Source organism: Squalius cephalus (assembly GCF_949319135.1).
Source record: "Squalius cephalus genome assembly, chromosome: 23".
Taxonomy (NCBI): Eukaryota; Metazoa; Chordata; class Actinopteri; order Cypriniformes; family Leuciscidae; genus Squalius; species Squalius cephalus.
In genome coordinates, this window is record NC_137144.1 from 18,219,627 (window position 1) to 18,232,210 (window position 12,584).

The window sequence follows — 12,584 nt, forward strand, 5'->3', positions numbered from 1 at the left end:
ACTGCACATTAAAAATTTGAAAGTCATACTCTTACTGCGAGATCTGTGCCCTTTAACAGAAACACCTTTTTAATTTAGGCTACATTTCATATCATCAATTCAAAATGTTCTTAAACAGTTTACTCAAAGACATAACACTATTACAGTAAATAACATTGTGTTTGTGTGCAACATATAATTACAAATTACATGTAGGTTGTTGTGTCATACTGTAACAGCTTTTATTACTTTAAAACCTCATAGCCTACTGGACCCTATAGTGGCGTGCAAAGGTTTATGGATTTTCAGAGTTCATGTACTTGCAGTAATATAAAGGTCCCATGCCGGGTCAAAGCCGAAGTTTTGAAATGTGTTTCCCGTACACTGTTCAAATATATAATAGAAATGAATTTGTGTGTGTGTGGTTTGTTAGCCATTCCGTTTAGCGATAACTGAACTGAGAAATAACAGAGAGAGGGCGCAATGTTTTAACATGTATTCAGTCTCTTAGCAACGTGTTTGTTTGTGAGTTTCCCATTCCTTCGTTTCGTGACATCCAGTTGGTCGATTGCAACATTTCATCGTATTGCTCGCTATATCGATCTATAGTGGTGATATAGGCTACAATGGATCAAGTTGAGCTTCTGTCAGACCAAATCGCAGCTGTTCAACTTGACAGAAAGAGAAACAGGGAGCTGCAACGCCGAGAGAGGATCTTTAATGACAGAGTCCGCACGATTGGAGTAAGTCTGTTTGCTGAAAACATCTTTATACAGCTGTAAATGGCATTTGCAAAATCGTTTTGCTGATTTCTATCTTGAACAGCTTGACTATGATGCTCTCGACCATCAAGTTAAAGAACGAAGAGAGAAAGACCAACGCGAGGCAAACGAACTGGAAGTCTATGGTGAGTAACACCAAAACCAGCAAAAAAAAGAAAAGAAAGAATTATATATATATATATATATATATATATATATATATATATATATATATATATATATATATATATATTACAATTAACATTTTCAATTTCGTTTAAAAAAAATAATCAAGGTGGAATAACTGTCTGGAAAAGAAAAACTGAGGGAAAAAAGTCTGGTAAATTTTTGGGGACTAACAAGTTAACGTTATTGGGGACTGTGTGTGTGTGTGATGGGTAAGTTAGGTTTAGGGTTAGGGTCCGTGTAAGGGGATAGAACACACAGTTTGTACAGTATAAAAATCATTATGTCTATGGCAAGTCCTCATACAAGAGAGAGTGTGTGTGTGTGTGTGTGGAAAGAGTTTTTTTCCACAAAAAAACGTTTTTGGATAACTTGAATAACATAACTCACTATTACATTGAGGCTGACTCAGAAGCTTCTTCTCCTGTGTGTTTTCAGCTGATGACCTGCTGTGCAGTGATCGTGTAGCCTGTGTCCTGGATCAGCGGCAGAAGAAAGATGAGCGCCTGCTGAATGAAGCCATCCTGCAATTTAGGGAACAATTCCAACAAACAACCAGCAGACGTGAGTTTGATCTGAACGATCCAGAGCTGCTGAAGAAGCAGGAAGGTGTGCGGATTCTCTCGGGACTGACTGGAGAAGATCTGAGCCAGAAGAACAGGCTGAAGAAGCAGCAGGAGCAGCTCAGAGCATGGACCCTTCAACAGCAAGAAGAACTGGAGCGAGCCAAACAACAGCTACAACAAGAAGGTATGTTCACTTGCTGAATGGCAGCTCCTTATATCTGAGCTCTACCAATTTTCAGTGATTTTTGGTCCCAGTTTTGAATGTTTGGCTTGATTCTTTCTGAAACTACATTATGGCTGTGAATTGATTAAAACTAATTTGTTGAACAGGTTTCTCGCACCTAATATAACAGTTTTGTAACACATTTAAAACCAGAAGACCAGCAACATGAAGACAGTATATTTTAAATAATATTTATAAATATATTCAAATAAAATATATTTTAAAAATACATATATATATATATATATTTGTGTATTTTTTAGGGCTGTGCAACGATTAATCGCATCCAAAATAAAAGTTTGTGTTTACATAATATATGTGTGTGTACTGTGTATATATATATATATATATATATATATATATATATATATATATATATATATATATATATATATGTGATTAATTGTTGCACAGCCTTAGTATTTTTAAATATATTTTTATTATTATTTGTCACCTTTTTTTATTTTATTTTTTTATAGTAGTTTTTAAGTACTATACTGCATTTTTTCAAATGTCTTTCTAAATTTTGGGGATAAAATGACTGCCATTCAACAATATATTTAAATAATAGTTAACATTTAATGTGCAGACTGCAAATTGTCAGTCTACTGATTTTATTAATATACAATAACAACAATTACAGAACATTATCAGTCTTATGACAACTTTTAATTGAAATAAACTTACAACAATAATTTCATAAATCTTGTAAACAGCCATTATTAATCAATATTGTTTCCCCCAGCCCTAGTATCAATGCTTTCTCTTTTTACAAACTGTATAGTGAATCAGTACGATCAAAGCAGAATGTCTCTGGATAACCGAGCTCTTGAACTGCAGAAGATGGAGGAACAATACAAGAGATCTGCAGCCATCGCCACCAAAGACTTTAACCGGGCACTGGTGAGTCACTGACGACTGAAGTCCACAAAGTAGAAACAAAAAAAGGCTTTATAATTCAAAAATAAATTTTCCATTGTTCCTTGACCACAGGCTGCAGAAATCGCACATCGCCGTCTACAAGAGCATCACGAGGAAGAGGAGAACAACCAGACGGACATCCTGAACCAGCTAAATGGGGACCTGCTGATGGAAAACCCTGAACAGAAAGTAAGTGTGCTGGGTCTGTCCCGCCTGCGCCGCGACTGTTACAAGGGAATGAGTCCTGAAGAGCTCCAGCAGTACAAGCAGTACCAGCTGCAGCAAGCAGAAGATAGGAAGGTAAAGCACAAAAAACTTTCATTCTGTTAATAAGTAACTTTATAAATTGTTGCAAAAGATCAAAATACACGTATTTGTTAAAAAGCGAACAAATATGTGCAGATTGCTGCCATGAAGCAACGGGAGAAGGAGCTTCAGGAGCATCATGAGAACATGACATCAGCCCGGGCTGCACTGCTACTGGAAAGACAGCAAGCGCGCATTAATAAGGAGCTGCGCAGGAGTTTGGACAACACCAACACTCAGCTGGCCCGGACCTATGATGCTCGGTGAGTTACAATGGGTTTTATTGACTAATTAGCGTACACTACTGAAATAATAATCTTACAGTTAATTTGAAATGACTGAATTTTAGGGCCTGAGCACTGAGGACCCTATTGGAATTCCTCCGTTTATTCTTCTTCTGGTTCTTCATCGTCTTCTCTGAAATTAATGGCATTTTCGAGGGCCTAAACATACTCGAAAACTCACTAGACTGTGCACACGTGTCAAAAGTGCTGAAAATGTACATCTGATATGGGTTTCAGAAGTCAGTGGGGCTTGATAGCGCAACCTTCTAAAATTCAACAAAGCGCCCCAATGCATCAATGTAATACATGTCTACAAAAGTTTTTGAATGCGTTCCTGGGTCAACATATTTTGTTTATCCTGGTCCGAAAATTTAGTCTCCGAAAATCTATCCCTACCCTTAAACTTAATCCTACCTATCTATAAGTGATCCCTAAAATCAGAGGCAAATGATGGTGAATAACATTGATGTTGAAGCACCTTACCCTGTTTATAAAACCTGAACATAAACTGTAAACTTGTTCCTTTTTGATTGGAATGTTGTTCCAGGATCAACAAAGATGATGCACTTGGTGAATCAGGTTCCACTAACATCCCAATGGGGGTTATGTGCAACAACTTCCATATTCTGTAAAATATTCCGTATTCGGTTCAGGCCTTTTGAATGTGCTTCATTAAATATAGAGCTGTTTTACTCAAGATGCCCTCAGAGTAGCAACCAAATATGAGCATAAGCTATGTCCATCACAAATGCAGATTGATATCTAAAATTATTTTATTTTTTTCTTCTAACTAACATTAGGATATTAAAATTGAATAAAATTGCAACAAGAAACATAATTAGCTGATTGATATCGGGACTGTTCATACTACTGTTAACACTTTATCTGACAAGCGGATGCGATGATAACTGTTTTCCTGTTTGTTCATGTGACAAAGTCTATACCTTCATAAAAGTCTCTAGAGTCATACCCTAAATCCAACAAGAAGTTTTAATTTTCTCTGTAACTCTTGTGCAGTTTTTGACATTTCCAGGTATCGTACTTTAACAAACTATGCCTAGAGATTTAATTTGTATTGATTTAGCTTTTAAAGTTTGTCAGTGGACTACACAACAGTGTTGTTTTTGTTAATTTATTAAAAAAAACAAGATATAACAAAATATTAAAATCGTTTTGGTTTTTATGAAATAAAGCTAAAATAAAAATACTACATGAAAATTTGAAATGTGTCCTCGGCAGCAAAATAAAAGTACTAAAATTACTATAACTAAATCCGAAATATAAATAAATGACAAGCTAAATTGAAATATTAATAAACTAATGCAAATGACAAAAACAGCAAAATTACTAAAAAATAAAATCTAATGAATTCTAAAAATATTAATAAATACTAAATTAGTATGAAAATAATTCTCTGTTACTTGTTATTTATTTTGTAACAAATGCAAACACTTTTTCCATTTACAGGAAGGAACATCTCCAGGATCTGTACACCAACATTCCAGACGAGCGCTACTTTTCCCAGTTTAATACCAGCAGTAGATAAACATTACAGCGTGAACCTGAAAGATGAACACCATCACGGTTCAACAATCAGGAACAATAAACCATATCATTTTACAGTCAACACCTCGGCTTTAAATAGACGGGGGACTTCAATGGAAGTGTTTTGGAATTTTTAATAGGTCACAAAGATGGCAAATGTTATGTGGAGTTGTCACACTAGTTTTATTTCATTCATGTTGTAAACAAAATGAGTTACATATTCATAAATAACTGAAATCGTGTCATTTAAAACAACCTACCAAGGTCATTAAAGTAAAAATATACTTTTAAAAACTTTTTTCATGAAATAGAACTGTTTATTAGGTGTCATAAGGTGATCATGAATCACAATTTACAAAAGTGCACACAAAACCGCTAGAGTCCGCCATTTTGTTTCAGTGGAAGTACAGACGATCAGTACACGGGTTCTGCACCAGATGGCAGCACAGGCCAGTTGAAGATTTCACATTCAGTTCTTCACATCAAGTAACAGCGTAAATTGGAGTATTCACAGCCCAGTATGTTCACCAATATGGCAAACCTCCTGTAAACAGTGCCTTTAAAGCAATGCTTTTATGCAGGAATACCTGTCAAAGTAAACTTTCCAAAACAAACTTGTCCCATTTTACCAGCAAAACCTCAATAGCCTCTTTCTTTCTTTCACTTGGCAATGAGCTGTACCTAGAAATGAAGAGCGAGAGGTAAAATAAGTTACGAATAAATGATAAAAGTCTGGTTGTAGGTCATAAAATAAACTCACAAACTCATCCTAAAATAAGACACTTGTAGTTATGTTACCTGAGGGAGTTTATGACCAGCTCTTTCAACGTGCCTAAATTAAAGCTCATTCCTCCAAAGCCCATGAAGGCTTCATAGAAATCGTGTGAAAGGCCAGAGGCCCGAAATAGAGCAGGATCATCCGAGCTGATCACCAGAGGATGACCCTCAGCCATAAGCACTGTCGCCGGGTGGTCCCGCAGGTCTGAGACCAGTTTCAACACCTGACAAAGGGTCACAGCATTATTAGTATTTTCAAATAAGCCACAGGCAGTTGCAATGAAACAAAAGATGTGTTACCTACTTATTGGGAACAGTAAGATTTTTGGTTTTGGTTTTTGAAAGAAATTAATACATTTACCAAAAGTGACGGTAAAGGCATTTATAATGTTATAAAAGTTGTCTATTTCAAATAGTGCTGTCAAATCAATTAATCACGATTAATAGCATTTCACATAAAGGTTTTTGGTTGTAGAATATGTGTTTGTATATATATTATATTTATATATTATGTATATGTGTGTGTGTGTATACACGCCCATTAATGTATGCATATAAATATGAGGTGACATCTAAATTTTCTGTCTGATTGCATTTTTTACTGTGTAAATGCATAAAAAGATACCATATATATGTAGTACCTCTTCCATTTATGTACTCACTTTAACTTTTCAAAAACCATTAGTTATTTGTCATTTTTCTCTTATTTAAAGTGACAAAATATCATGTGGTGCGACCGTCCGGCCACGCTGTTTTGGAAACGTCTTTGAAATAATCTAAATTTATTCAAATTTATTTTCTGCACTATTTGGCATGATTTCCAAAGTTTTTTTAATTGTAATAATATTTCACAATATTACTGTTTTACTATATTTTTGATCAAATAAATGCAGCCTTGGTGAGCATAAGAGACATTTTTTTCACAACTTTTGAACGGTAGTGTATATTGATTTCAAATAGTACATTTAATTCAAAACAGACCTAAAACATAGCATAACCTTGCACAAGATTAAATTAGTAGATTATTTACATATTATATTAATATTTTTTCACTATTTCTATTATTCATTAACTGTTTAACATGTTGTTATTGTAGCATGTTTATATAACAGACATTCATCAGAATTGTGATTTGAATTAAATAAGATTATGAAAATAGTTCCCTAAACAGCTAACACTTATTCAAATGTATTATTTGGAATAACAAGCACAAAAACAATAAGACCAGGAACATGCATTGAGGAAGTACAGTTTTGACTTCAAAGGCATAATGAGTGATGACATACCTGATTTGAGATGGGGCAGATTTCAATTGGTACGCCCATCTTTCTAGACATCTCTTTAACTACAGGGTGACGAGCCAAGGCAAAGCCATGACCTATACGTGTGGTGTTGAATAGAAGAGCATCCATGAGGTTCTGATCGACATCTGTTCCCTGTGAATCTGTGGGAAAAGCGAATGAAATATGTTACTATAGCAACTGTGAAAAAAGAACAAGCACTCAATCATTTTGAGCATAAAGGACGACTTTGAGTTACACTGCTTTGTACCAGATGAAAGAACAAAGATGTCAAAGGAAACCTGTCTCTCCTGCGTGGAAAAAGTAGGGCAGATTAACACCCCTGTCTTCAGGTAGACTCAAAGCGTCCTTGAAGTACCACAGAGGTCTTCCATGGTCTTCTTGTCCTACCTGGAGTTGTACAAATTCTAAAGTTTATTCACAAATTGGATATTTCAGCAATACGCTCATCACCGAACCATCAAATACTCACAAAGTCAAAGCCTGCCATGATATTTGGAAAGTTCCTTTGTAGTGCCATTGCTTCCTCTACTGCCTTCACTGCCTCTGTTGCATTTATTCCCCTAAGAGCAACAGGAAATGATTTCTATTCATTCCGATCTTATTGAATCAAACTCATATTTGATCTAGTTCCATGTTTATCTCACCTGTGGACGGTAAAAATAACCCGAGCCCCTAAGAAGTCTGGGTAGTGTGCCGTAAATCTCCTCACAACTTCCTGGCAGGCTCGCATACTCCAGTCCTTATCATGCAGTCTGCCATCAAGTTCATATGTCTAGAAATTTTCAAATAAAAATGAGCACATATTACTTTTCATTTATTGTACATTCTATTTCATATGGAATCTTATTTCCACCATGGAATAAAAAACTAAAAAAAACTTAAAGTTTGAATTTAAGACACGGTTTCACAGACGGGGCTTAGATTAAGCCAGGATTAGGACATTTAAAAGCTTTTATAAACGTGCCTTAGAAAAAACATTACTGGTGTGCATCTTGAGACAAAACAATGGAGCTGACATTTTAAGATATATAAGTGCAAGTTGCTTTCAGTTAAAACAGCTCAAAAATGCATTTAGTCTGGGACTAGGCTTAATAATTTGAAAACGCAGAGAGAGAAAAAGTCACAAAAAATGTTGAAATTACCTTTTTTTATTTTTTTTTATTCTGTGGCGAAAACCACAAAACCGGATTGCGATATGTAAACTCAGAATTACAAGTTTGCAATTGTGAGATATAAACTTGCAATTGTGGGAAAGTCAGAATTGTGAGATAAAAAGTCTCAATTACCTTTATTTCTTATTCTGTGGTGGAAACCAAAAAAATTATTTTAAATGTTTTTTTTGTATGTTTTTTTTAAGGGGAAATGTATTCATACCGCTGGCAGCAGCGCCCTGATTTCCACAAACATGATGTTGTCCTCATAAAATTGTCTGAGACCTTCATAGAGGTAGTCTTTAAAAACAGGTGCATAGGTGACCAGACCGTAGGCCACCAAGAACGCCTGTTCAAATCTCTTCCACACACTGTTTTGGCTAGGATAGTCTCTGTCTGGGTCCTCAGTGAAAAGTGTGAGATTTCGAATGAAACTGTGGAGACAAATGAAATTCTGAGACAAACATCCCTCAGCTACAGTCTCAGATTTACTGCAGTTTTCTCAGGCTCTACCTGTTGTCCAACTCGGTGCTGTTTTTAATCTTCTCCCTGAGGGATCTGAGCAGGGTCCATGAGGAGCAGCGTGGAAGAGATGCAGGCTGTCCAGAAGAGAAGAGAAACTGCACGGTCTGCTCATCTGTGAAGCACACGTAGCAGTTCTCCCTGTAGGTCACGTTCTTCACTAGCCAATCCACATCTACCATAGCAAAGTCATGAACATGCAGGGCCGCACCTGGACAAAAAATTTATCAGATAAATCATTATACTTAAGCCTATATATTTATATACCATTTATATATAAATACACACACACACACATATATTTACAACCATTGAAAAGTTCTTAATGTCTATGAAAGAAGTCAAAATGCTGCATTTATATTAATACTGTGAAGTGTTATTAGAATTTAATTTATTTAATTTTATTCCTGTAATGCAAAGCTGAATTTCCAGCATCATTCCTCCAGTCTTCAGTGTCACGTGATCCTTCAGAAATCATTCTAAAATACTGATTTGCTGCTCAAGAAACATTTATTATTAATATTATTATTATTAATGTTAAAAACAGTTGCTTAGTTTTTTTGTGGAAACCTTCAAAAGAACAGCATTATTTGAAAAAGCAATATTTGCAACATTATAAATGTCTTTACTGTCACTTTAATTGATGATCTTGCTGAATGAAAGTAGGCCTATTCATTTCTTTCAAAAAACATCTTACTGAGCCCAAACTTTTTTAACTGTAGTAACCGTCAAATCACAAACTACACAATATCTCTGCATCATTAGATTACTGCACCTTTAGGCATCTTTTGAATCAAACTAAAAACAGGACTTTGATCGATGAAGCGCTTCGCCTTGAAGAAATGCATAGACGGTGGGAACGGTCCTGCTTCTATATCATGCTGCTTCAGTTTCTGAAGCTTCGAGTCGAGCAGTTTCTCTCTCTCATTCAGTGTTATGTTGCCTCCTGTCCGTCTAGATGCCTCCAGTCTTATCAGAGCCTCCCGCTTCCTGGGATCTGGTGCACAGTTACATGATGCACACCACAGAAACAGCATCCATATCCGCATCAGGGGTCTTGGTGTCAGTGTGTGCATGGCTGTGATGTAATTCAACCACTGATCTCTGTGCTAATGGTGAAAAGTAATGAACAAGTGGATTGTTAATTATTTAAATGTGCATTACATGATTTTTGGTTTATGCTTCAATGACTGATATGATGTTCTTGGATTTAATACTGACAGATGACACCGTTCCATGCAAAAGTAAACATTTTCCATTACTATAGCAATGTTAACTATAATCATTTATTTAAATAAAATAAAAAAATAAAGTGAGTAGAAACGGGTGCATTTGTCTCACCAATGATTGATATATTATGAGAGTAAAATATATTAATTTAAATTAAAAAATAAAGTGATTAGTATCTGGCTATCAGGCTAGTCATGTGATCTTAAAATGGCAGCCACCAGAAGGGGGTCCCCTTTTATGTAGCAAACTGCTTTTTATTATAAATTCATTAATATATCATCATTTCTAAATGTACATCCATTCATTTTTATTTTTTATGTTTTAAGAGGGAAAAATACGCATTTTACTAGTATAAGCTGAATGTCCTAGCAGTATTGAGACTGCTGTTAACCTGTCATGTCTGCTGTTATAAAGATAAGGGGTTTTGCCCACAGCTTGCACTTCTTTTTTTTTCCAACTGTTACTTTGAAACTAGTTTCAACCATCAACCACAGCTGTTCCCTAATGCCGGTGGAAAATCAGCTGTCAGCTGTTTGAAACTGTTTACTTCTTTAAGCAAAATATAAACTATCACAATGATATAAATGAAATCTATCAATCCTTCTAAAACAACGTGACCATCTGTTAGACCCAATTAACGTTACTTGTAAACAAGCCACATGACACACAACATGTCGAGCTGCACTCTACCTATTACCAGCCATGATTTAAGTTGTCTAGCTGTTGTCACGTTTTTTTCATACTTCAATTCTGACATCGTTTATAAACGTCTGTCGAATTTCAATGATTTAATTATCAAGTAAAGAGGTTTTCACCCAAAACACTTTAAAACTCCAGTAAGTTAACAGTTAACGTTACCTGAATTAATCCCAAATTAACGTGCAGAAAAATAAATACATTCCGAAACACAGCGAATTAGAAAATGTCTTACCTGGCGATTGCATACAATGTGTATTTACAAAGACACCGGTAATAGAGATGTAAGTTATTGTTTTTAACCGAGCTCGATCGACTTCTTCTAACGTTACCCTACTACAGTGCAGACTTCCACAACAGAAAGTGACGTCATGTCTTTCCTTAAAGATCATTGGCTCTGTTGTGTGGCAGTGCGCGTGGACAAAAGACCCGAGAGGACAAAGATTTATCCGCGTATTCAAAATCCAGATAATTATATTAACTGCATTTCGGTCTTGTTTTCCAATGTTTACAAGGCCTTAAAGATACGGGTGAGGATCATGTCCAGTGATCTCCGGCGTTCGAACCCTGACTGAAATCTTTTAGACTTTGTGTGAGTAAGTTAACTTACACTAGCAAAATAATATTTCGTCTATACACACTCTCACAAACACAGTAGGTTATATGTCTAGATGACCATGTCACAGTTAACGAGTGGTTAAATGTCATTAGTACATCATGTTACCACTATCAAAAAAGGTACCACGGCTTTTCCAATATTTAAAATATAATGCCAATGCCATTCTTTCATTATCCAAGTAAAATGTCACTGTACCATGGTACAGATAATGCCACATAGTGGTGCCATTATCATACACGTTTTTCAAAGGAGAAACACACAGAAAATTGACAACTTGAAGTGCAAAATCTAATGAAACGTAATTTATTCTAAGAAATGTACAGTATAGAAAATACTTCGGTCCATTTCCAAAATAATTTGTCATTCAGGTAAGAACTTGTAAACTTCACATAATGAAAGTTACAGGTGTCGTTTTGGATTCCAACTTTGCTAATGAGGTAAAGTGAACCGTTTCAAAACAAACATGAAAAGAACATTTATATTTAAAAAGACAAAAATTTACAAAACAAGAGCAAATAAATATGATTCACATTTAACCAACTAGTTACTTAACTAGTACAGACAGAATAGATGGCAGCAGATATGTTGAAGGGTGGATTTCCAGAGATACAGACCTGTTACCCAATACCCACCAATAAGTGAATGAAAAAATCAAAAATAAAACATCTGTACACAGCAAAATTAACACATTCTTGTAGTTCATTACTAAATCATCCCTTTACATATTAACAGTGGAGTAGTACAGTCTTCTGACAGACTGCTAAAGTGATACAACTTATGAGCAAAGACAGGTACAAAATGGTGGACAACTACCATGTCATCTCACAGCTGCTAGTATTTCCATATCCCTAGATCATAAAATACATATAAACAGTTCACATGTCCACAAAAATACTCGCCCGACATTATGCACCATCACAGGTTTCTGGGACAAAAGACCTCAGTGTACCACAAACATCACTGTCAAATCCTTTGTACAAGGTGCACAACCTCTTTTCCACTTTAAAGTGTGGATTACATAAAACAACAAAATGAGGGCAAACATTTGAACCTAGGATGCTGCCTTCATTTCACTGATGGTTGTAAAAACCAACATTCAAAAGGTGGAATGCAGAAGTTTTAATCATGTTTAAACTTGGCACTGATAAATTAATAACGACCATTCGGTTTTATGAGTGGATATATTAAGGCTATAGTGTTGATTTAAGGATCAAGCCGTCAATCATGAAAAAGTATAGTTCCGAGTACAAACATGAACAAGTGACAAAAAAAAAAAAAAAATCTTTTCATGCATCCAAGAAGGGAATAGAGAATGTGCCACATTCTGCCATTATGAGGTAGATTTTCTTGCTGCCATATCACAAATTGCCGTTACTATTTAATGGTTTGTTGATGAGCTGAATAAAACAGTAATTCAGACAGACCATAAGGACACATAAAAAACAAGCTGATATTCAAAGTAATTCATTTAGTGCAGGACAACAATAGGAGGAGCAATGAAAATAAACAAAACC

The 12,584-nt window shown here is 35.4% G+C and overlaps 2 protein-coding genes across 4 annotated transcripts; one reads left to right on the forward strand and one right to left on the reverse strand.

The window, feature by feature from the left end:
• The first annotated feature begins 66 nt into the window (after positions 1–66).
• LOC307151843 (RIB43A-like with coiled-coils protein 2) lies at positions 67–5,009 on the forward strand. Its single transcript, XM_079860046.1, has 7 exons — positions 67–722; positions 805–886; positions 1,365–1,676; positions 2,500–2,618; positions 2,709–2,936; positions 3,039–3,205; positions 4,694–5,009. Exons 1-7 carry the CDS (start codon positions 606–608, stop codon positions 4,770–4,772), a joined length of 1,104 nt encoding a protein of 367 aa, XP_079716172.1. The 5' UTR covers positions 67–605; the 3' UTR covers positions 4,773–5,009.
• On the reverse strand, positions 4,627–11,358 carry ada2a (adenosine deaminase 2a). 3 transcript variants are annotated; one of them, XM_079860045.1, is made up of 10 exons: positions 10,687–11,358; positions 9,301–9,634; positions 8,517–8,736; positions 8,227–8,437; positions 7,497–7,624; positions 7,322–7,412; positions 7,131–7,239; positions 6,835–6,992; positions 5,570–5,772; positions 4,627–5,452 (listed from the first exon to the last, which is right to left on the reverse strand). In XM_079860045.1, the coding sequence occupies exons 2-10, from the start codon at positions 9,599–9,601 to the stop codon at positions 5,362–5,364; spliced, it is 1,512 nt and encodes a 503-aa protein (XP_079716171.1). In that variant the 5' UTR covers positions 9,602–9,634; positions 10,687–11,358; the 3' UTR covers positions 4,627–5,361. The 3 variants fall into 3 exon arrangements, with proteins under 3 accessions (XP_079716171.1, XP_079716169.1, XP_079716170.1); XM_079860043.1 differs by lacking the exon at positions 10,687–11,358 and adding an exon at positions 10,614–10,666 and having other exon boundaries at positions 4,639–5,452; XM_079860044.1 differs by lacking the exon at positions 10,687–11,358 and adding an exon at positions 10,446–10,534 and having other exon boundaries at positions 4,639–5,452.
• Between the last annotated feature and the right edge of the window lie 1,226 nt (positions 11,359–12,584).